General features: G+C 37.9%; 1 protein-coding gene across 1 annotated transcript in view; it reads left to right on the top strand.

Annotated features, from left to right (window-relative positions):
* Window positions 1-25,496, top strand: part of LMNB1 (lamin B1) — a 51,588-nt gene that overhangs the window by 1,070 nt on the left and 25,022 nt on the right. The window contains exons 2-3 of the mRNA XM_004737438.3: window positions 23,197-23,353; window positions 23,970-24,095. Coding sequence (XP_004737495.1) covers window positions 23,197-23,353; window positions 23,970-24,095 — 283 coding nt within the window. The remainder of the gene's footprint in view (window positions 1-23,196; window positions 23,354-23,969; window positions 24,096-25,496) is intronic.

The following is a 25,496-nucleotide window of genomic DNA, read 5'->3' as shown; positions in this document are numbered from 1 at the left end:
GAGAGCCGGCCGGGGAAGATGGGCTGCCCGCCTCAAGAATGAATGAGCTCTGCGCGGGCGGAGAGAGGAAGGGGAGGGACCTGCCTCCGGCGTCCCGGTCTCTCGGGGGTGGGTCCCGCTTTGGCGCGCTCAGTCTGGGCCCCGTGACATTTTGCAATCGTTTTACGCCTGTCTTGGGCGGGGTCTGAACTGCGCGCCTCTGCCCGCCCAGGGCCAGTTGGGCTTTTAAGCTCTTTAGCTTTCTTTAGGGGAACAGTGTCTTTTCTTTCTACGAAATCAGGCGCGGGTCCCTTTGGGTGCTTTTGTGGACCCGACGACAGAAGCTCGGTTTTTGCATGTCATGGCCACCGTTCTCTTATCCGCGGACTGCCCACCCCCCAGCAGCAGTCTCCTCCCCGAGTTTTTGCACCCCTTTAATGTAGTCAGTTCTTTGTGGTACTGGAGATACCTTTTCAGCCTCCGCGTCTGTCATTGTCATTAATGACAAGCCAGGGCAGGTGAAAGTGAAGTGTGGAGAGGTTGAGTTTGTGATTATTACACCTAAAGCGGTCCGGGGCCTAAGGATAAACTTGTAAGGCTTTGCTGAGCCTACCTTGACTTTCCGATGAGCAAAATGCCATAACTGTAATAAGTACGAAACTAGTGTTGATGTCATGTTTTAGATATTTGCTAAATTTGTTCCCAGAAGTCATGGTCTTCATCCTCTATTGTCCGTTGAAATTTCTGGAGATGCTTGACTCTTGACTTTGACTCTGCCTGTGAATGTCTTTCTGTCTGTATCTGTGTGAATGTCCCTGTCTCATTCTCTGTGATTTTGTATGTGTGCATCTTTACTTCCCAACCTTATTAATATATGAAAAATAGTTCATAAAAACTAAGTGCATTTGATAAAAAAAATAATTGTAGCGTGGCTTATAGTGAAAGACGTGTGACATTCTGCTTTTTCCAGGAGGCAATTGTGTTTAGCTCTTTTTGTTTTTATTTATTTGGATGTTTAGTTTCATAACTCAATGATAAGCTTTTGTATTTCTTGGATTTACCAACCTTTGGAGTTCTCTTTTGAAATGGGTCATTTCAGTCACACCACTGTCCATTTTTCTTTTGTACTGTCCCAATTTTTTGTAGTTTTTTTGTTACGGAGTTTCTTCAAATCTTAGATGCCATTGCTTGTAATGACTTGCCATGACTGTATGTACCACTAAGGAAAAAACATTAGAACCAGCTGTGTAGGATCCATTCTGTTGGACCCATTCCTATTTCAGAGATGTTAAAATGTGACAGATTAACTATCTGTTATGTGCCAGTCACTGTTCTATGTGCAGAGACTACAGAGATTTTTAAATACATTTTAAATAAATAAATTACTGACCTTATTTTGCTGACTACAGCTGGGAGATAACCAGCAAATGGATGAAGATCCTGTTTCATCTAATCTGAAGCATTTTGGTGCTGATGCTTTTATAATCTTTTCAAAGGTTAACTACTGGGGTGCCTGGGTGGCTCAGGTCATGATCCCAGGGTCCTGGGATCAAGCCCCGCATCAGGCTCTCTGCTCTGCGGGGAGCCTGCTTCCTCCTCTCTCTGCCTGCCTCTCTGCCTACTTGTTATCTCTGGCTGTCAAATAAATAAGTAAAATCTAAAAATAAAAAAAAAGTTAACTACTGATTGTTTTTCACATGGTAACAAGACTGTTACCTGGCCGACTATAGTTATAAAATGGTATGTATGAAGGGGGAGGAAGGAATGGAGGAAGAGAGTCCAAACATACACATAGTTATGAGATAAATTAGTACTAGATATGTAATGTATAACATGATGCATGAGGTCATCATGCCATACAATATATATGAAAGTTAAGAGGCTAAATCCTAATGGTTCTCATCACAGGGAGAATTTTTTTCCCTTTTTCTCTTTTGTATCTATATGAGAAGATGGATGTTAGTTGAACCTGTTGTGTTAATCATTAAATGGTATTTGTAAATCAGACCATCGTGCTTTATGCCTTAAACTTGCACAGTGATGTGTTTCTGTTTGTCAGTTAAAGAGGAAAAAATGCTGTATATGGATTGTGAGATGTATGCTAGTTTCAGCAGAATTAAAAAGTGAAGAATACATATGTTAGAATCAATAAAATAATGTTTGTGGTATGATATTAGGTAGTAACAGATGTTAGAGGAATAGAAATAAGGCAGGTTAAGGTTAAGTTAGGTTAAGTGTCTGAACCTTGATTTTGGGTCCTGTGATCTGGTGGTGAGATATAGTCCTGCTCCGCAAAGAGTCTGCTTGGGTCTCTCCCTCTCCCTCTGCTCTTCCTCTTAACATGTGCATGTGAACTCTCTCTCTAAAATAAATAAATATTTTTTAAAAAGTAAAGGAGGTGAAGGGTTGGTATGGTTAAGGAAGGCCTGCTTAGGGTTTGAAAATAATATCTTCTGAGATATCCTTTAGTGTGCTGGGATTAAAAGTACATTTAAAAAAATCTGTACATATATTCCTTTTGTCCACATCAGATTCATTTTCTTTTCTAACATTCCATCAGTTGTTCAAAACATGCCACATTTTACTTCATTTGAGGTTTCAACTCTGATATTAAAAAAAATTGTTTTTAAAGATTTTATTTGTGTATTGGAGAGAGAGCACTCATGCATGAGGGTGTGGAGGGGAGTGGCAGAGGGACAGCCAGACTCCCCATTGAGTGTTCGAGCTTGGAATCAGGACCTGAGCACAAGTCAGACACTTAATTGACTGAGCCACCCTAGTGCCCTAACCCTGGTTTTTTGGGTACAGTTTTGTCCATAAATGGTCTTTTATTTTTCTTGTTGACTAAAGAAGACTTTTAAAAGATAGTAATTACAATATCTTTTACATAACTATTCTTTATTCCCCTGAAGCTTTTAGCTCTTAAGACATGCTGTGCAGCTGACATCCTAGGAATCAACCTGATTTGAACCCAGTTTCCCCCTAGATCACGTATCTTCCTTTCCTTAGTGTCTTCCCTCATTTTATTGGACAACATCCTTAAGAAATTTATTCAGAAAAGTTGTCAAGATGTTAATTTCCTGAGTCCTGTTTGTCTGAAAGTAGCTTTTTTCGTTTCATGCTTGATTGATAGTTGGGTTAGGTATAGAATACTGGTTCAACATTTTTTCCACAGAACTTGGGAATTACCATATTGCTCCATTGTCTTCTAGCATCTAGTGTTGTAATCTCTATCTGATGCCAGTCACAGTTATTTTCTTTTGGTAATTGCTTTTGCTTTTTCTCTGTGTAAGCTTTGGAATTTTCTTTTATCCTAATTTTCTGAAATTGCATGGTGGTGAGACTAGGAATGGGTATTTCTATTATGCATTCTTTCTTTTGTCAGTGGTTTTTTTCTATTTAAAGTTTTAATCTTTATTTAGCTCTGGGAACTTACTTTATTCCATACATTTCTGTGCTCTATTTTCTTTGTTCTCTGGTGGGGATGTTGAACACTGCTGCTCATAATTTTTTTTTCATTCTGGGAAATTACTTTGACTCTTCTCTAGCTCAATAGTGACATTGTAAAGGCTGAAGTCATACTTTTAATTCCAAGAAATCTTTTTGTACAGGTATTTTCTTTTGCTCACTTTGTTTCTGTGTTAAGGATGTATTATTTTCTTTATTCTGTCTGAGGATGATACTTAGGATTTTCTTTCTAAAATTCTTTTCTGTTCACTGGATTATCTCTTTTTCCCTTCTTGGTCATTTGTTTCTTTTGTTTGGTTATTATTTATTTATTTATTTATTTTTGCAAGTGATTTTTTTTCAAGTACATGATCCTTGGATGTCAGCACCTACAAATGAATGGTTGAGCATCACTGCTTTTGTTGTTTAGGTTGCTCCTTTGCTCCCTTTTCTTTTTCTTTTTTAAAAATTTTTTATTTATTTATTTGACAGACAGAGAGGCAGGCAGAGAGAGAGGAAGGGAAGCAGGCTCCCCAAGGAGCAGAGAGCCCAATGTGGGGCTTGATCCCAGGACCCTGAGATCCTGACCCAACCTAAGGCAGAGGCCCAACCCGCTGAGCCACCCAGGAGCCCCCTTCCCTCCCTTTTCTAATGCAAGGACAAATTAGGACCTTTATGTATGAATGGGCTGCCTCCTTGGTTAACTTGTTGGAAAGCCTGCAGTTAGGGTAAGATAAGCTGGTGGGGATCAGGTGCAAAGCTGTTCCATGAGTTAATGGCCCCATTTTGAGTCTCCCTCACTTTCTCCTGTAGTCCTTCTGTGTATGTTTTGTGATATGTACTTTTATATACTTTTCATCTTCTAGAAATTTTTTGGAATGTCTGCTGATGATCCCTTCCTAATTCATTTTGATGCTACAGGTTTTTGTATGGGACATACTTTTTTTAATGGGACATGCCTTTTTATTAGGGTGTAGTGAGGTGGCTAATGCCTATATAGGAATCTTAGAAATAATTTCTTTTGACTAATAATTGAAGTATAATTTATAAGATGAAAAGGAAGAAATTTTTCATCTTTTGGGTCCATTTAGCTCTTTTATTTGAGAATAATTTTTTGTTTTTAATTTTTTTTTTTTAGAGATTTTTATTTATTTATTTGACAGACAGAGATCATAAGCAGGCAGACAGGCAGGCAGAGAGAGAGGGGGAAGTAGGCCTTCCACTGAGCAGAGAGCCTGATGTGGGGCTTGATCCCAGGACCCTGAGCTCCTGACCCAACCTAAGGCAGAGGCCCAACCCACTGAACCACCCAGGCACCCTGTTTTAATTTATTTAGAGTCTTTGTAATTAGTGTATCATGTAGGTGGATTAAGAAAATTATAGATTCCAGGAGTGCCAGGGTGGTTCATTAGGTTAAATGTCTGCTTTGGGCTCAGGTCCTGGGATTGAGCCCCACCTTGGGCTTCCTGCTCAGTGGGGAGTCTGCTTGTCCTGCTCTCTGCACCCCACCCCCCTTTCATGCTCTCTTGCACTCTTGCCCTTTCTCTATCAAACAAATAAATAAAATCTTAAAAAAATATTACAGATTCTAAAATTACTTTGTCCCTTTTTGGTTCCTCAGCAGACAGCATACCTCAGAGACAGAAGAATTTATGAAGATGCTTGGTCCTGCTGGAGAGATTTTGATAATACTTCTTTTGTCAATACTTTTGACAGTAGCTTCTATACACTTGGTCTCTCACAGAAAAATATCTCAGATCTAAGATATAGGTACTCTGAGTCAGTCCAAACTTATATGGATTGGAAACATTTTTGGGGATTGATTTCTAAGAATGATGATGAGTGTCATCAGTCAACACAAAAGGGGAAGATTAACATTTCAGAATTTCAGTATTTATAGGGAAGCTAGATATAAGAGAATTAAGTTAGTCTGTCAGTTGTTTAGTAACTAATTTTGTGGATGCATTTTTTTTTCCCCCCAGTGATATGGATCCACAGTTTTTTATATAAAATCTTATGGCTAGGTGTGTTCTGAAAGTAAAAACACTTTCCATTTTAAGAAGGTAATGTGCATATACTATTAGGATACCCCCAGTGGGGCTTGGGGGTGGTGTTCCATTGTGAAACAGATATTTCTGCAAGGAAAGATATTAATAGTTACAGTAAGTAGAGAAAGACAACTAAAAATAGCCTCATGTCCATTTAGGTCAGATTTTGTCACCAAATGAATTAATGAAAATATTTGGTTTTAGAAATTCTGAAAGTGCATAAAGGAGAATATGGATTTGTGTTTTTATTTGTTTTTTAAAAAGATATTATTTATTTATGTATTTTAGAGGGAGAGCGCATGAGTGGGAGTGGTGGGAGGGCCAGAATAGGAGTGAGGGAGTGAGCTTGATCCCATGACCCTGAAATCATGACCTCAGCCAAAACCAAAAGCTGGATGCTCAACTGATTGAGCCACCCAGGCTCTGGATCTGAGTTTTTAAATTGACTTCTTTTTATTAAGTTCACTGGATTCATCAGGTTCTAGAAGTTGTCCTTTATTCCTTGTTTGTTTTGTGGTAGATTTTAAAGCTTGGAAAGGTGCAAAATTAACTCTCAGGTAAGTTTCTCTTTTTGAGAATTATGAATTAGAAAAGTGGTGATGGGAGCTTGTTGGTATATAACATATATAGTGGATGCTGTAGGATTGTTTAAGATGCTGAGCCAGTTTTACTGTCCCTTTGTTTAAAAAAAATTCTGAAAAGACTGTCTTATTAAAAAGTTTAAGGTTTTATAGATATTAGGCCTCAAAGCCAGTGTTTTCAAATTAATCTTTGCAATAATGTACAAAATCTAATGATTTAAAGCATAATTTCTTGCCTTTTCAAAACAAATAATGCTTCTTTTAAAATATAATTTAGTGAAAATAGGAGTTTGTTTTTTGTCCAAAGAATATATTGTTGATTGTATTTCTGCATGGTATTCATATACCTGAAGATTTGTAGACTGTCTCCATTCCCAAGCACCATTGCTTTGAGGAAGATGGATTTGCAGTTGAGGGATTAAACCTATTTGTATATTCCTTTGGGGGAAAATAACATTCTTTTGATTTTGCTTTGTTATATTAGTAAGGAAACTTCTAGTGGGAAATTTGGATTCATGTGTTTTCATTTAAAAGTGCATACTGGTACTTATGTGCTGCTAACAAATGTATTTGGGACACTGTCAATCACACTAGTATGAGATAGGTAGTATCAGGAGTACTGTATAAGTTGCAGCTTCTTATTTTTTGTGACTTAGGGCAGGTACTTAAATTCTTTTAAGTCTGCATTTCCTCATCTGTATAATTATGATTAGGAGTGAGTAGTAGTTTTCTGAATCTCAGGAAGAAATGAGAAATTTAGACCATTATTTAGCGTAGTGTTTATTTGTGTCATAATGATGAATTTTATCCAGCAGTATTTGGATAAAGTATTGCTAATATTTTAGCAAGGAAAATTGCTGAAATTTTAGCAGTTTTAAAGAGTACTGAAATGTAAATATGGTAAAATAATTTTTCCTAATACTTTCCTAGTGGGGAGGGGTGTTGGAATTTACTATATATTTAGACTTAGTACATGTATATACTTACTTTCTTGGCTTTCTATGTATTTTAGTCACCAATAGAATGAAATTTAGGAAATGTTATAAGGTAAACAGCACTGCAGGCTTATTTTAACATTTTTGTTCAGTTTTCACACCTAATGTACTAAATGCTAATCTGCTTTAGGGAATTTTCTTTGTATATAGGATGATTAGTTGGAAAATAGAAACCTTTATTTTTTACTTGTCTTTTGTTTATGTCCTTATTTTGTTCTGGTAGAAACAAGTTGACCTTAATACAAGAGCTATAAACCTGCATGTTAAAGTTAATTTTCAGGGGAATAAATGGAAGAGTGAAGCCCCTAGAATTGGTGTTAAAGTCTAGGAAGCAAATCCCAAGTAATTAAACTGTCATAACACTTTCTTCCTATGCTTTCAAAGGATGTTTGGTATGGTAGAGCAAGATATCTTTTGGAGTTGTTGGAATTTAATCCCTAGGTTTAATCCCTTTAACTGGGTAAGAAGGTAAACATGGAATGAAAAATAAAGCATTATAATATGCTGCTGATTTCTTTTTTACCCCCTTTGCACAGTCTGTTAATATCTGTCCTTTAATTTGTATAGATGGCATCACCTCTGGTATGTCTGAATTAGAGACCTTTAGAATTTTATATCATAAGTGTAGGTCTCTTTCATTCACACATAGTGAGATTGATTGAGACTGAGGCATTGAGTGAGTGATGGAAGCCTAACTGATGTTGGGATCTAAGGAAGTTTCCTAATCAGGATTTTTAACTTCTTTTTTTCACTGTAGCTCTTTGGCAAGGGGATTGTGTAATGGCTGTTCTATTTGGGGAAATTTAAAAAATGAGCTTTTTAAAAAAATTTTTTTAATTTTTTTTATTAACATATAATGTATTATTAGCCCTAGAGTAAAATGAGCTTTTTTATTACATAAAAATTATTATGTTTGTTATGGAAAATTAGAAAAGAAAGGTGAACAGCAAGAAGAAAATTAAAATTGCCTCTAGTTCCATAAAAAAGTGCTTAAGTTTTTCTCTTAATATCCATATTACTAATAAAAAAGGTTCTTTTTTCTTTAACAAAATAGTTCTTGATAAATACTGATATGTAATCTTTTTTCATGGAATACTACTTTACATGTCAGTAGTTTACATTTATAATAGTAAATATACTATTCTATCATTTAACACATTTTAAAGATATATTGATAACTTTATCAGTCACTTAGCTTACTGTGACCAAGGATGTATGCTTCACAGTGACTGTTTATCTTCCCAGTTTCTCAGAGGCGGTTGGAGTACAACAATTATCCTCTTCTCTTGCTGATAGTATAACAGGTTTTTTTCTTCCGGTTAACTTAGTGGTTAAAAGTTAACTAGTTTACTGGTTAAATGTTAGCCACTGGATAAAGTAATTACGATTTTGCCAATTTTTGATGCCATCAACAGCAGATGGATTCCCATTTCCTGTTTAGAGGAATTTAATTTTAATTTTGGAGATTCTTTTTAGTTCTTTTTTTTTTTTTTTAAGAGGGGGATGGGGGGAGAGAGAGAGAGAATCCCAAACAGGTTCCACACCCAGTACAGAGACTGACAGGGGGCTTGATCTCAGGTCGTGACTAGAGTGGAAATCAAGTCACACGCTTAACCAACTGAGCCACCCAGGTGCCCCAAGTTCTTGATCATTTTTATATTGTAATGCTAATGTTGTTGGTATAAAGGGGTCAATCAAAATGTACATTATAATCTTCTGTTTTTGCTGATACTTTCGGTGTAGCCCTAGATGTTAAATACTGTTTTCCCTAGCTAGTCTGTTTACCTTGTCCTTTTAAATTTTAACTTTTTGCCTTCATGGCATTTGAATTTATTGATCATAGGTAGAATTAGAACCCTTTTGCTGCTAGAAGAGGTCTTGGATCATTTGATCTAACCAGCTTATTTTGTGGATACAGAAATTAAGACCTGCGGAGATTAAAGTAGTTGTGCAAGATATGGAACAGAAAGTGCTGGCATTGACTTAATACTTAACATGTTCGCCAGGCACGATGCTAGATGCTTTATGGACACTGTCTATTAAGCCTTATGATAACCCTGTTTGATGAATGAGGAAACTTGAGGCTCAAAGAACTTAGATAAATGGTAGAACTGGAGTAAGTCCTAGTTTTGTCTTCTAGCATTGCCAGAGAGTTTTTACATTGATCATTTCAATTATTTTTTAAAGTAAACTCTGTGCTCAACGTGGAGCTTGAACTCATGACCCAGTGACTGAGAGTCACATGCTCCACTGACTGAGCCAGCCAGGTACCCCCCGCCCCCCTTTGTCATTTCCTGTAATCCCAACATCAGAACTGTTTTGTGGGCAAGGCAGAAAACAAACACTATGCTATTGTGATACTGTAAATGTAGTACATTGGTACAGTGTAATAAGTGTTATGATGGCAGGTATTCACATGGTGCTCTGGAGGAAACGACTACCAGCAAAGCAAACCAGGAGCCTTTTGAAGTTTTGGAAGACATCCCAAGGGAACTGGGGAGGCATTGAGGTCTGAGCTAAGTGTTGGGAGCTAAGTAAGTATGAATTGGCTGGAAAACATTAGGAGAGGGTGTTTTCCTGAATGGCAGGTAGTTTCATCTAACTAGAGCAATATGTATGTATGTATGTGGTAGAGGACAGTTGAATTTTAATAAATGAGGAACCTCAAGGAAAAAGTGACATGAATGGATGAATGTTCTGGCCATTCTGTGGAGGAAACAGAGTAGAGGTAAAATATCCGTGAGGACACTTGGGAAGTTATGAGGTGATCCCTGAATTCAGAAAGGCAGTGGGAAAGGACAGAAAGTGGATTTAAGAGATGCTAAGCATGGGAGATTGGGGAGAAAAGTCTAGGGTGACTCTCCTCTCCCTGGGCACCTCAGGAGTGTTGCTCTTAGAGTGTGATGGATAGGGAGCTGGTTTAGAGGACCCGCTCCGGGTTAGTGGTAAATTAGTGGTGTTTGTCAGACTTGTTAGCTGGCAGTCTAGAGTACTTTCCTGGAGTACTTTCTCTTTCTCTTCTGAGAAGAGACTTTGAATGGAAGTATAGTTTTAGGAACATGGTGATATTTGCGGATAAAGACAAAAGAGAGGAGGGGCAAAGACATGGAAAACGTATACATAGGATTACGGAGGTGGAGGTGGTGCGTAATAGAAAAGTAGAACAAGGGTTGAGTCATAGGACAAGGAGATTTATGAAGGAATGCTAGTGTAGTTTTGGTCGGAGAGGCCTAAAAGTATCTATTAACTTGGGTGGCTGGAAGATTACTGTTGATTGTGAGGAGTGCCTAATGCTAGTAAAGGGCAGTAGGATCAAAGGAAGTGGGGTAATTAAGGAAGGAGTGGGAAGAGATTGTGAGATCACTTGTACAAGAATGTTGGCTCTGAAGAGGAGACATTCTTAAAGGTTTATTTAAAGTAATTCTCAGTTGAACTTTATGTCATAAAACATTGGGTAGGGGACCAGAACACTTATCTTTCTGATAATGCACTTCACCTCCTTTGCTTAAAATTAAAGCACTTGAGTAGCTTCTAGAATAAAGACTAAAACTACCTCAGTATTACCCAATTACAGGGTGACCATGAAAGTTAGTGTCCAAATAGGGGTACTTGTATGTGTGAAAGGGGGAGCTATAAATTATGCTGGGACAACTGGCATGAATGGAAGTTGTCCTGGGCAAACTGGGACTTAGTGGTCATCCTCCCTCAAAGTTCTTCCCTGCATGAGCTGGCTCCTTTCTGATTCCAGCTTCATCTCTCACCATACTTGGTCTTGCTCTCTTCCCTCACTGTGAAGTCCTTTATTCAACCCTGTTTACCATGCTCCTTCTTAATAGCAACTTTGCAAAAGCGCTTTCTTTTGCCTGGGCTTCTTTCATCATTGGATTAATTTCTTATCTCGCAGATGTCCACTGTATCCACTTTTTAGGGAAGTCTTCCCTATCAGATGTTTTTGCTATGAGCCTTAAAAAACCAACCAACCAACCTACGACTACCCAGCAGTAAGTATGTGTGTGCATAATTTAAGGACTAATAGTTCACTCAAGGCTTCTCATGAAAAAAGGTTACCTTCATTTATTTTCACTGCTCCTTTGGTATTTATCTCTATCTAAATGACATTATTGACTTGGTGCTATGGAAGATGAGAAATTGAGTTCTTCATTCTATTATCCATAATATATTTGCTTCCCATTATCCTCCTAGTAATTACATTTTAGCTTAGATTGGTTTAGATCCATTTTTGGTTTTTAAAGTATTAATTCAGTGTGTTGCTACAAATGCTTCTTTAACACCAGTTAGCTCAAATATGGCTTATAAGTACAGAGATGATATTATTGTAATTGTAGGTTGTACTGATTTATACATGACTTTTTCTAGTAAAGGGGAACTGGAATATCAAGAATAGAGTTCATGGGGGCCTTAGTGGCTCAGTGGGTTAAAGCCTCTGTGTTCAGCTCAGGTCATGATCTCAGGGTCCTGGGATTGAGCCCTGGGTGGGTCTCTCTGCTCAGCGGGGAGCCTGCTCCCCCCCCACCCCCCCCCCCCGCCTGCCTCTCTGCCTACTTGTGATCTCTGTCAAATAAATATATAAATAAATCTTTAAAAAAAAAAAAGAATAGAGTTCAAAGGTAAGAAAGCCTTCAGTTCCACTTTCAACTCTATTTTGTTATTTTATTTTTATTATTTTTAATTTTATTTTGAAGATTTTTTATTTATTTGAGAGAGAGGGCACAGGTGAGAGGATGAGCGGGGAGCAGCAGAGGGAGAGGGAGAAGCAGACTCCCCACCGAGCAGGGACTCCCACGTGGGGCTTGATCCCAGGACCCTGAGATCATGACCTGAGCCGAAGGCAGACACTTAACTGGCTGAGCCACCCAGGCACCCCTTACTATTTTTTATTTCTTAATCGAAGTATACTTGACACACAGTGTTCTATTAGTTTCAGGTATACAACATACTGATTTCACAATTCTGTGCTTAGTGCTATGTTCACTACAAGTGTAGCTACCATCTGTTACCATATAACTATTTCAATACCATTGTACAACTATTATAGCACCAGTGACCTTATTTCCTATACTGTACCTTTCATCTCTGACTCATTCATTCCATGACTAGAAGCCTCTATCCCATTTCCCCTCCGCCATTTTGTCCACCCCCGCCCCATGCTGCCCTCTGGCAACCTTCAGTTTCTTCTCTATATTTATGGGTCTGTTTCTGCTTTTCAGCTTTATTTTAAGAAAATCCAAAGTGAGTGCCTGTTCCCGGGTTTCCTTTCCCAGAGAGGTACATCCCCTTTGCTCTTATAGGCAGTGGTGTGTTCAGAGCTCTACTTCTGTCTCTATTGTCTCCATTCCTGCAAGACAGCATGACTCCTCCTGTGTATTTATAAGCATCTCTCCAGGTAGTTGGAGCCATGCTAAACTCCTTACCAGGGTTGTCCAAGTTCTCTCCTGAGGTACTAATCATTAATTATTGATGTTACTGCTGGTGCTCTGGCTACAAAACTGCATAGGGTTTGAGAGGGTTGTTCCAACTTTATTTTTCCATTTGATCTATTACTCTAGTGTCTGCAAAATTTGAGTTCTCAGGAACACACATACTGTGTTTGGCAGCCAAGCCTGTATGTACTCTGAACATAATCTCCAACAGAACTCATTAGAGTATTATCCTTAGTTTTTCTTCCCTGTACCACCTTTCGATTACCTATGAAAATAGCATTTTTTTCCCACTTAGTTTTGTCTAATTTACATAGAAAGACTTGATACCGTTAAAACATCAAGTTATTTAGAATCATGAGGGTTTTTTTTTTAATTAGTTTTATGTTATTGAAGAAATAGCATTCAGAGCCTTGTGCTCTTCTCTAGGCTAGTTGTATTGCCTAAACATTGATAGTTTGGATATAGAATTTTAAGTTGTAAAGTACATTTCCTAAGGATTTTGAAGGCATGCTTTATAGTTCTCTAGCTTTTGTTGTTGCTAAGAAGTACTGAGTGAAAAATCAGAAAGTTTGTAACTTCTTTTTTTTAAGGTCCAATTCTAAAATTTCTTTCTTTCTTTCTTAAGATTTATTGATTTGGGCACCTGGGTGGCTCAGTTGGTTAAGCGTCTGCTTTAGGCTCAGGTCATGATCTCAGGGTTCTGGGATCAAGCCCCCTGTTGGGCTCCCTGCTACTCCCTCTACCTCTTCTTCTGTCCTCTGCTCATGCTCACACTCTCTCTCAAATGAATAAAATCTTTTTTTATTCATTTGAGAGAGAGAGAGAGGCATACCAGCACACAGGCAGAGGAGGGGCACAAGGAGAGGGAGAGAGAATCTCAAGCAGATTCCATGCCCAGTGTGGAGCTGGATACAGGACTCAATCTCATGACTCTGAGATCATGACCTGTGCAGAAACCAAGAATTAGATGCTTGACTGACTTTACCACCCAGGTGCCCTCAGTTCTGAAATTTCTTAAGGATGTTTGTTGGTGTGGATCTTTTTTTCTTCCAATTTGCTGGTCACATGGTGATAGTTTTCAGTCTGGAAATTCATGTCCTTAGTCCTTGGCAACTTCAAAAAATGATTTTATTCATGATTTTCTCCTATTTTATTACTTTCTGAGACTCTTATTATTCAGATGTTGGACTTCTTAAATTGATTCTTTAGTGTTCTTATTTAAAAATTTTTTTCTCCTTAATATTCTCAATTTTATCTTCCAGTTTTTGCTGTTCTGTTAACAAATTTTTCATAACTTTGTAGTCTCTTGATGTTTCTTTATACTGTTGTGAATAAATTTCATGGATGCAGTACTTCTCTTACTTTTTCAGAAGTCTTTATTTCCTTCCCTGTTCCTTTGTGCTCCACGTTAATTTTTTTTTCTATTTATTTAGGTCCTTGCATGTGTTAGTGCAGGAAATGGAAACTACTAGATATTTTAAGCAGAAAAGAAAACGATATGGAATGCAGGTGCTTGGAAAAAATCATTAGAGCGGTTAGAGGTGTTGGAATGATGCCTAGGATGCTATTGGTTTTGGGAACTTTTATGTCTGAGACCACCACTGGAGCCACTGAACTTCAAACAAACAAACAGTGTGTACTACAGTTCAGGATCAGGAAGCTGCCACTACTGTTGGTACCAATACCTGCCCCATGACCCAGCAAACTGGAGAATGAACATTGGACCACTGTTTTGGAGAAACTTCAGACCGCAAAAATGTCACAAAGCAGTGTCTTTTATGAGGAGCAGTGCAAAATTTCCATGAATGAAATAGTAGCAAACCAAACCTATCCCCTTGTAAAAGGACTACATACTATCACCAAGTGGGTTTTATCTTGGGAATGCAGGGTTGGTTTAGTCTGTGGGTCAGTACTGCAAAAAACCATATTACTAGAATAAAGGACAACAACCATCTCAATAGGTGCATAAAAAACATTTGACAAAGTATGTTGCTCTTTCATGATAAAAATACTCGGATGAAAGGAATCTTCTTAACCTGACAAAGAGTATCTATAAAAAAATTTATGGCTAGTATCACACTTAATGGTGAAGGCTGGGTGCTTTCTTCCTAAGATCAGGAACAAGACAAGGATGCCCAATCACACCACTTAACATTCAACATTGTACTGGAGTTTCTAGCTGGGGCAGTTAGGCAAGTAAAGGAAATTAAAAGGCATCCAGATTAGGAAAGAAGTGGTAAAACGGTCTCTATTTGTAGATGCCATGATTTCATAGGAAATCTGAGGAATCTAAAAAAACAAAAAACTTCCATATCTCTTACATATGTATTAGAGTACTTCATTTTCCTCCAGAATCCCACCTGCAAGAGATTCTGGAAAATGGCATTTTTTTAGCTTTCCAGTTTGGGAAAGCAGAGCTGGGAGGGTAGAATGGACGTTGGGTGAGTTAATCCACAGTGAGAGTTTTTCTCAGAAGTTTGATGACTCCTTTATACCCAGGAAGGGTGTTCAGAATCTGATGGAAAGCTGTGTGCATGAGTGGGGCTTCTTGAGCAAGCTTCACTGTGGGTGAAATGGCAGGATCATTTCATTGGGAACACCTACTGTCAGTGTTTTCGGTTTTCTGGGGTTTAGCTGCCTAGCTTTCTGGGAGCTTGAAAGGGGATATCAGCATCTGTACAAGTCCACCGAATTCCCTTATTTTTGTGGTATGGTACTGCTGCCTTTGGGTGTGTTGTGTGACTGCCTGATCTAAGATTCTGCTTACTTTACTTAGTAAACTTTTCATCCTTTGCCATGGTGGATGAGGGTCTTTGGGCCCTGGGGCGTAGTATGGAGTAGGTGTCTGCCTCCTAATAGATTTTCAGCTAGTTCTGCCTCAGAGTTACCAAGGTATATCTTGTTATCAACAGCATCTGTAGTATAAAGTAGGTTACTTCTCAGGTGTCCCTGTGTCTGGCTTAGGATTGAGCACTCTTGTGTTGGTCAAGCTCATTTTCACTCATTTAACTCATTTCACATCCGTGTTCAGCTTCCACAATTTTGTCATTTTCTCTTTACTTTTTTCATAATGGATTTGTGCCTTTGCTGTTTTAGTTGGGTTTCTAGAATGAAGAATGAATAGAATAATGAAGTTGTGTTGAATGTGACATTTCTATTCAGAAGCTATATCATGTACTCCTTTTTTTATTTTTAAGGTTTTTTTTTTTTAAGATTATATTTATTTATTTGACAGACAGCAAGGGAGAGGGAACACAAGCAGGGGAAGTGGGAGAAGCAGGATTCCCAGTGAGCATGTGGGGCTCATTCCCAGGACCGTGGCCGAAGGCAAATGCTTAATGACTGAGCCAGCCAGGCACCCTATATCATGTACTCTTGTAGCATTCTGTACTTTTCTTCTCTTTCCTAGCATTTGCTGAGGAGGTTTGCTGACAAATTTAATGGTTGATTAAGATAATTCTTTATGATTAATTTCCTTATGAGAGTGGAATCTCTTTGTGGATGGGGTTAGTGTCTGACTTTGTTTCCTATTGTATCAGTACATTTTTCTAGCACTCTCTAGGCTCTCCTAAGATAATTATTGACTTAGTGATTACTATTTTTGTAGGAGGCTATTTTCCTGTGAAATTGCATGAAACCCATGGAGGAGTGGTAAAATAACTAAACATACTGTTAATTTCTAACTGATTATTCTGGTTTAATTTTCTTCAAAATATTGCTTACCTCTTCCATATATTAGTTTGTTTATTATGTGCCTCTACCCACTAGAAAGTACCTTCCATAAACGCAGGGACTTGTTACATTTCTTCACTGCTGGTTTCCAAGCCCTCAGATCAATGGCCTGGCACACAGTTGTGGTTATTGATTTTACTGATTGTTTTTTTCCCCCCAAGAAGTCATTTTCTATTAGGATTTAAGCTCTAAGCATGCCTTGTAAGCAAGCACAGAAGTAACTATATATGCGAATCTCTTTCCAAATAAATGGTTCTGTGGTCCATTTTAAGTCTTACTTAGTATTTTTTCCTAATTATAAGCTGGTATCAGTTAGGGTTTGCTTGATTCTGATTAGGTTATTGCTAATTTGTTGACTGCTCCGTTTACTGAATGAATAGCAGAATTTTGTTACCACCAGAAATTATCCATTGCAGCTTTTGAGTTTGTGCGAAAGTATCTTGGGCTTTTTACTAGCACCAGAGGAGACCATGTTAGTAGAAATTGTGATCATAGAACTTACTAGAAATTTTGTGTGTTACATTTATCTTAATTGCAGGGGAATTCATTAAATTTCCTCAGTAAAAATATTGTGGGCCACATTCCTTTTTCCTTTGAAAGGTAGGATACTTGGAGACATAATTGAAGCTGGAGGATGAATGTTGGAGCAGATGCATATTTAATATGCATTTTGAGTCTGTAATTATGAAATAGTTTAGTTTTAAGACAGAAGGTTTGTGTTTGGGCTTAATAATAATCCTTACGTTAAATTCAAAGTGAAGTTTTGGTTTTTTTTTAAGTCTGAACCATGGCTAGATAATAAAAGTCATGTTAATTGTGAATGCTAGGTGTGAAGAGAGCCTCAGAAGCTATATTGATAGTCACTTGCATAATTGCTCTAGTGTCGAGTGGCATTCAGCTGCCACCAGACATGTGTTCAGAAGAACCTTACAGGACATTAAAGTACAGAGCTCAAACAGGTGGGCCTGATTGCCTTGGCTGTCCATGTAGAGTAGGTCTCTGCTGAGGGATTTAAAAATCCCTTGTTTTATGGTCATGATTAGAGGTAACAGTTTCATATAGTGATTTCTGTTATGTTATCTGATTGCAGGGGAAAAACTAAATGGCTTTTTCCTTTTACCCCCTGTAATTTATATGTTTTCCTAAATAAGAATGGTCCTGAAGTGAAGTATTAGTGCTGAGTTAAGAAAGGCAGCTGAACAAAGAAAGGGTGTTGTTGGCATGGGTTTCTTGTGTTCTTTTTCATTTTCTTTTATCTATCTTCTCCTTTCCATCTAGGATATTACAATATGTGCATTAGGGAAAATTCTCAATCTGTATTTGTTGAGTGTCTTATTTTATAAGATGAACCTGACAATGTGTAATAGCTTCTCACAATTGCTAGGACGTGATATAAGCAAGCAGAGGGTTGCATAGTATTTTGCTATAGGATAGTACAAGTGGAATTTAAAACTGACTGAAGAGTGGTGCGTTTTTGGTTTTCTTAAGCTGTTCTTTTGCCTAACATGTTAAAGCAGTAAAGCCCCACATAATTATATTTCCATCTTTGATCTCTATAAACATGAATATTCCTTTGTCTAGTTTATTTTTTTTTAATTTATAGCTTCTAAAATTCTATATTCTTAAGTCTATCAGTATTATAACTTGGATGGATTTTTAAAAAAGATTTTATTTATTTCTTTGACAGAGAGAGAGAGATCACAAGTAGGTAGAGAGGCAGGCGGATGGGGGGTGGGCAGGGAGCAGGCTCCCCGCTGAGCAGAGAGCCTGATGTGGGGCTTGATCCCAGAACCCTAAGACCATGACCTGAGCTGAAGGCAGAGGTTTAACCCACTGAGCCACCCAGGCACCCCAACTTGGATTTCTATAAGAACATACCTTTCCAACAGATTTTAGCAGTCATTTACTGAACTCTTGTCCACTTTTGGATTATGCAGTATAATAATCTTTGGTGAATTTCTAGGAAATGACATATACTATCCAGAAACTGTTAGACCAACTAAGGGGTCATCTATAATTTAGGTCTCTTACTTTGAATTGCTTAATATAACTCTGTACTTACATTTCTGTAATATGACAATCAAGGAACAAGGACAAAATTATTTGAGAAAATACTGAAAATTATGGCAACCATGAAAGAAGAAAACCAGAAAACCAGACCCAAGCATGTTACAGTTCCTGTCTTGAAAGTGAACACAGATGCTTTGTTAAAAGATACATTGCAGGGGGGCCTGGGTGGCTCAGTGGGTTAAAAGCCTCTGCCTTCAGCTCAGGTCGCAATCCCAGGGTTTTGGGATTGAGCCCCACATCAGGCTCTCTGCTCAGCAGGGAGCATTTGTGATATAAACTGACCTGTGTGAGCAACAGAATTTAAACAAAAGGGCAGTAATTTCCTATTGCTTAAACTATTTTGTAATGAGTTTCAGATTATGTTCCAAGTATGTGTCCCTGTAAGTTTACTTTTAGATTTCTGTTCCATACTAGTTATTTGTTCCCTGTTGAAGTGGCTAATCTAATTTTTCAAGTGTTTACAATTACAGTATACTTAATTAATTCATTTGTAAGTAGTTACTGTCATATGCTTACTAGATCTTGAGTGGTTTTCTCTGTGTTATGTATATGTAGTGTGACTTTATTTAAAAAGGGCTCTGGGGCGGCTGGGTGGCTCAGTTTGTTAACTGTCTGCCTTCTGCTTGGGTCTTGATCTTGGGGTTATAGGATCAGCCTGGCGTTGGGCTCCCTGCTCAGTGGGCAGCCTGCTACTCGCTCTGCCTCTGTGTCACTGTCTCACTCTCTCTCAAATAAAGAAAGAAATAATAAAATCTTAAAAAATAAAATAAAATGTGCTCTACATTTATTACCTAGTAATGATGTTTCCCCAAGAGCTACATTGTGCATTCGTTTTCTAGTGACTCTCTAATTGAGTGCATTTTTGAATCTCCCATTTCTTCATTGGTGGGGCTTGTCGGCATTGGGTACACTTAGGCAAATGAAGAATATTAAAGGAGTAGGAGTCTTGTTCATATGGAAGGGGTAGTACAAATATCTAAGCCAGTTCCAGCACTGAGTTCCAGAGTCACGTAGTTCAGTGCAGAACCCAAGGTTGAAATTATAATCCTAAAACAAGTCAAGGTCAAAGAGGTGGTAGACTAGAATACCAAGATGACGAAAGCAGTGAAGTATAGTGGTGTTGCTGGTCATAGGGGATGGTCAGGAGTAATTCAGAAAGTGACAAGTAAGCAGATGTATTTAGGTTAGCCCTTTAGGCCTCAGGAGATAGTAGGGATGGGTCCCAAAGGTTATTGGTAGGTACCAGGTTCTTTTGGGAAGGTATCCTCCAAGCTATGGCTGTTACTCTTGAGTCGCTATTATAGAATGTTAACCGAAATATAAGTGTAGGGGCACCTGGGTTGCTCAGTGGGTTAAGCCTCTGCCTTCAGCTCAGGTCTTGATCCCAGGGTCTTGGGATCAAGTTCACATCAGGCTCCCTGCTTAGCAGGGAGCCTGCTTTTCCCTCTGCCTGCCTCTCCCTTTGCTTGTACTCTCTCTTTCTGATAAATAAATAAAATCTTAAAAAAAAACCAAACAAACAACAATAACAACAACAAAAAGAATTTCCAAACAAAAAAAATTTCCAACAACAACAAAAAAATTTCCAAAATAGGGCACCTGGATGGCTCAGTTGGTTAAGTGCCTGCCTTCGGCTCAGGTCATGATCCTAGAGTCCTAGGATCCCTCTTGAGCCAGGGCACATGAAGTTAGCTTTTATTTGCAATTTTAAATTTTAAGTACATTTTCAGCTTCTGATTCGTATCTGTCTACTTTGTTCTCTTATGTGAAAGAGCTTTAAAGAATTCTGTTCTTTAACTAAAAATATAATTCTTTATATTCTTTATAGAATATAATTTATATATTATGTATAATTATAATTTAATTATATTCTTTAAGAAATTCTTTAAAGAATTTATAGTAGAATAACATATTTTTACAGATTGATAGTATAAGCAACTAAGAACTTGACAGCAGTTTCAAGTGGTGTTATTGGTGGCTCAAGGTACCACAAATTAATAGCATATCCTACTCTCATCCCCTTTATTCCATCACTCCTTAATCTTTTTTTTTTTTTTAAAGTAGGTTCTGTGACCAACATGGGGCTTGAACTCACTACCCTGATACCAAGGGTCAGATGCTCTACCGACTGAGCCAGCCAGGCACCCCCACCACTCCTTGGTGTCATTTGGTCTTGATTGTTGTTGAGGAAATTACCACGTTCTAATTATTCTTAATGTTCTTAATTTTGGCTTTATGTATTTCCTGTATTCTTCTAGATGTGTGGTGTCTTAGGCTTGAAGAGTAACATTCTGAATTTCAAAATGTGCATGTTTTATTATCCATTAAATCAATGATACCAAAGAGAACATGCAGTAGCCTCTAAAATTGATGGGAGTTTTAAAAATTCTGTATCCTTCCTGGTAGGCCGTTTTGGTTTCTGGGAAGCACAGGTTGACCTTGCCAAGAGATACGGCATTTGTAAGTACCACATTATGATCTGAGATTTAAATATTGGGTAGTGGTGGATTGGATAGTGGATAGGATTTTTTTGTACTTAACTTTTGTTAAGTAATTTTAAGCCAGTAGCTTTTGTGAATAATGTGTAATACTCTATGAAATATGATTTTGTTTTAATACTTTTTTTTTTAAAGATTTTATTTATTTACTTGAGAGAGAGACAGTGAGAGAGAGCATGAACGAGGAGAAGGTCAGAGAGAGAAGCAGACTCCCCATGGAGCTGGGAGTCCAATGCGGGACTCGATCCCGGGACTCCAGGATATGATTTTGTTTTAAATCATATGTTTTATGATATGTATTCCTGTCCAGCTCTGCTCATTTATGTAGTGGGACAGAATTGTTCCTCACAAGCAATGATTATTCTAATGAATTCCCAGCTTCAGAACCCAGCCCTTCTATGAACTGGACATTTTTTTTTAAGATTTTATTTATTTTTTATTTGACAGACCAAGATCACAAGTAGGCAGAGGCAGGCAGAGAGAGAGGAAGGGGAGCAGGCTCCCTGCTGAGCAGAGAGCCTGATGTGGGGCTCCATCCCAGGACCCCAGTATCATGACCTGAGCTGAAGGCAGAGGCTTTAAGGCCACCCAGGCACCCCCGAACTGGACATTTTTGTTATAAATTAATGACTGTATAGGGTTGCTTCTTTTTTTTTTAAACAGCTGATTTTTTTCTCCTCCTAATTGAATCATCAGTGAAAGGATGCCATCTTGTGGTTTTGAAAAATATGGGAATTAAGAAAAATACTGATAGAGGACTGCTGAGATTTTATGTATATAGTTGTTTTATGATGCCAAAACGAGTAAGAGAGGAATACTATTAATTCTTTTCTTTAAATTATATGTGCTTATCTTTTGAGACAGTAGTTTTCTTCATTTTATTTGGATAATAAAATATTATTTTGAGAATTCCTGTTAACTGAGGATTCTTGTAGCACATTCTCAAACATAAGTTGTAGAAATACTCTTCTGTAATATCTGTTTTAATTAAGAATTGTTACTGAGAATTTTGGTATTAAGGCTCTCCCAAGGCCACCAATTAATGATAACAATTATTTGGAATGAAAAAAAATACTGTCCTTTAAACAATTACTTGTTTAAAGAATTATTTGACAAAATATAGCCAAAGGAAATTTCACTCTATAATATAGAACTATATTTAATAAAAATTGATACTTTATTTTTCTGTTTGTTCATTTAAAGATTTATTTACTCATTTGAGAGAGAGAGAGCTCGCATGCTTGAATTGGGGGAGGGGTAAAGGGAAAGAGAAAATCTCCAGACAGACTCCCTCCTGAGTGCAGAGCTTGCCACTGGGCTCCACCTTACGACCCTGAGATCATGACCTGAGCCAAATTCAAAAGTCAGATGCTTAACTGACTGAGCCACCCAGAGGCCCCAAGAAGTGGTATTTTGGAAGAAAAAGAAACCTCAATTCAAACCTCATTTTTGTAATTAATAGTAGAAACTGAAATAATTTTTCCTCAACATATTAGGAAGGCCCTTATCTGTAAGTTAAGGAAATCTTAAAATAACATCTTAGGTAAGAAATGGAATGTATTTTGCAAGCTTGGGTCCAGTGAGTTCTTATGTAATATTAAGGGAGCTTATATAAAGTCAACAGAAACAGACTCCGATATGGAGAACAAATATGGTTGCCAGAGGGGGTTCAGGTTGGGTAAAACAGGTGAAGGGGATTAAGAAGTACAAACTTGTGGTCGTAAATAATTCTTGGGGATATAAAGTACAGCACAAGGAATATGCTCAGTAATATTATAATACCTTTGTATGGTGACAGATAGTAGCTGTATTTATCAAGGTAGTAACCATTTTGTAAATGTATATGAATGTCAGATGGCTAGGTGGTACACTGAAAACTAATGTAATACTGTGTATCAACTATACTTCAAGTATTCTACATGATAGAACTCTAAATTCTATACTAAGAAGAATACTACATTCTTCTTTCCTTTTTTTTAAAGATTTTATTTATTTACTCGAAACAGAGAGATCACAAGTAGGCAGAGAGATAGGCAGAGAGAGGGGAGGGAGGCAGGATCCCTTCTGAGCACCTGATGTGGGGCTCAATCCCAGGACCCCGAGATCATGACCTGAGCCAAAGGCAGAGGCTTAACCCACTGAGCAACCCAGGTGCCCCGAAGAATACATTGGTTCTGTAGACTTCTTTCATTTAGAGACATTAGTAATCTTGGAAGGAAAATCATTGAAGGGTAAAGTTGTTATCCACCAAAACTCTAGATTTAATGCTCCCGAATTGCTCTGCTAATTCTAGTAGACTACAGCAGCCTTTAAACTGCATCTTTTGTTTCCCTTCGGCGGGGAGGGAGAAGGTTTCAGGTCAGGGGTATAATTTGATGTCTTGCACTTTTTCAAATGTCTTACAGTTATGCTAAGAAAGAATCAGATCTTAATGGAGCCCAGATGAAGCTTCGAGAATATGAAGCCGCACTGAATTCTAAAGATGCAGCTCTGGCCACTGCACTTGGTGACAAAAAAAGTTTAGAGGGAGATTTGGAGGATCTGAAGGAACAGATTGCCCAGGTAAGGCAAACGCTGGTCTTAAGCCCTGTTGGGAGGTTAATTCCCCATCTGACCGGGTCGAGTGCTTTGATTTCTGAATTCACTTAAAACATTTTTTATTTAAAAATTAAAAAAAAATTTATGGTTTCCCTGAAGGGTAGTCTTCAGGCAGCTAACATGCGAAGTATCTTCACCTCTCAGTCATTTTATCTGGGTCAAGCAGATCTTACTGCTGCTCTTCTTCCTTTCTCTTGTGCTTAAGCTCTTTTTGTTTCTTGCTCTCAAAACCTGATTCATTACTGTACCAAAATGTAAGAAAAGAAAGGAAAAGAAAAAGTCCTAACATTGCTCCACACACAGGAACAAGTGAAAGTGGTAGCTAAAATCCTTCGTAGGTCTTTGTCCATTACTTGTTGCCAGTTACCAGATCTGAGAGGTGTTTCAGTGTGGCACTCTTGGTGGGACCAGCATTTGGACACATGGTTCTGTGATAAAGGTTATAGTAAGAGACTTTCATCCACAGATAAAAGATACAAAAGTTTTAATTTATGATTTGATTCAGTCCATAGGTATCTCTTAAATTCGTTACTAAATAATTGCTATGTGATTTTTTGTCAATTCTTTCTCCACATATTAGTTGGAAGCCTCCTTAGCTGCTGCCAAAAAACAGTTAGCAGATGAAACTTTACTTAAAGTGGATTTAGAGAATCGCTGTCAGAGCCTCACCGAGGACTTGGAGTTCCGTAAAAACATGTATGAGGAGGTAACTATACAATTTTATTTTTTTAAGGAAAGGAGGAATCCTAAATATTTTGTTATAACTATATAGTAAAAAAAGGGGAGAAATTTTATAGGTAAGTTATTCAAGGTATCATTGCTAAAAGGTTGTATACAAGAATTCAGGCTCTTACAATGAAGAGATGTGATTTTACTTTAATTCCTAAGGGCTTGGTCATAGCGGTTAAATACTCTCAACCTTTTTGAGTATTAGTATCTCTTGCTGCCTAATAAATTACTCTAAATTTACCAACTTGAAACCACAAATCTTCATTATCTCACAGTTTCTGAAGGTGGAGAATCTGAGAGCTGCCTTATTGCATGAATTGGATATGTTTTAGGGTCTCTCATGAGGTTGCAGTTAGGCTTTCAGCCTGGACTGGAAGAACTGCCTCTGAGCTCATTCACAGGTTGTTGGTATGAAGAGTCAGTTCATCATAGGCTTCTCCCTAGGACTGCTCATGCTATGGCTTTCCAGAAGAATGATGAGAGAGAGAGGGTGGAGGAGCACAAGACCGAAGCTGCATTGTCTTCTGTTACTTTTCTAAGCCTAGAAGTGATGTACTGTCACTCTTTTTTTTTTTTTTTTAAAGATTTTATTCATTTATTTGACAGAGATCACAAGTAGGCAGAGAGGCAGGCAGAAACAGAGAGGGGGAAGCAGGCTTCCCGCTGAGCAGAGAGCCCGATGCAGGGCTCAATCCCAGGACCCTGGGATCATGACCTGAGCCAAAGACAGAGACTTTAACCCACTGAACTACCCAGGCGCACCGTACTGTCACTCTTTATCACATAGACCAACCATGATACACTGTGGGTGGGGATTCTACAAGGGTGTGGCTGTCAGGAGGCAGCCATCATTGGGGGCAACAGCACTTATAGTTAGATATATATTTTTTAAAATAGTTTCTGTGGTCAAGCCTTGGCAGATGAAGGTAGCAATTTTTGCCAAAAAAATAAGTAATAAAATTGAAGAAATGGGAATGTATATTTTCTCAAAATTGAAGAGAATTGGAATTAACCCAGGGTATGGAACCTGCAGTTAAATACTTAATGATTTTAGAAGTAATATAAATTTGAGAACAGCAACTAACAATTACTTTAAAAATGGGGAATTATTATAGAACTTAAATTTCCTTTTTGTTAATTGGAGAAAAAATAAAATAGTAATTTGACTATTTTTACAACTACATTCTATTAAAACATACAGGTGTTGGGGCACAGTGTACTTACTGGACAAACAGACTTTGGATAACTCTTGAGTCATTTATTTAAAAATGAACTAATACCTGCTCTTTTCTTTTGGGGGTAATAGTGACAATCAAAGTGGAATATTTTGTGCAGAAGTTCCCTGTATAGTGAATACTATCACATAATTGTTAACTAC

This window comes from Mustela putorius, unplaced genomic scaffold (assembly GCF_011764305.1).
Source record: "Mustela putorius furo isolate JIRA1106 unplaced genomic scaffold, ASM1176430v1.1 tig00000145_pilon_pilon_pilon, whole genome shotgun sequence".
NCBI classification, from domain to species: domain Eukaryota; kingdom Metazoa; phylum Chordata; class Mammalia; order Carnivora; family Mustelidae; genus Mustela; species Mustela putorius.
Note: the sequence above shows the minus strand (reverse complement) of the source record. Positions and strands in the feature narration are given on the sequence as shown.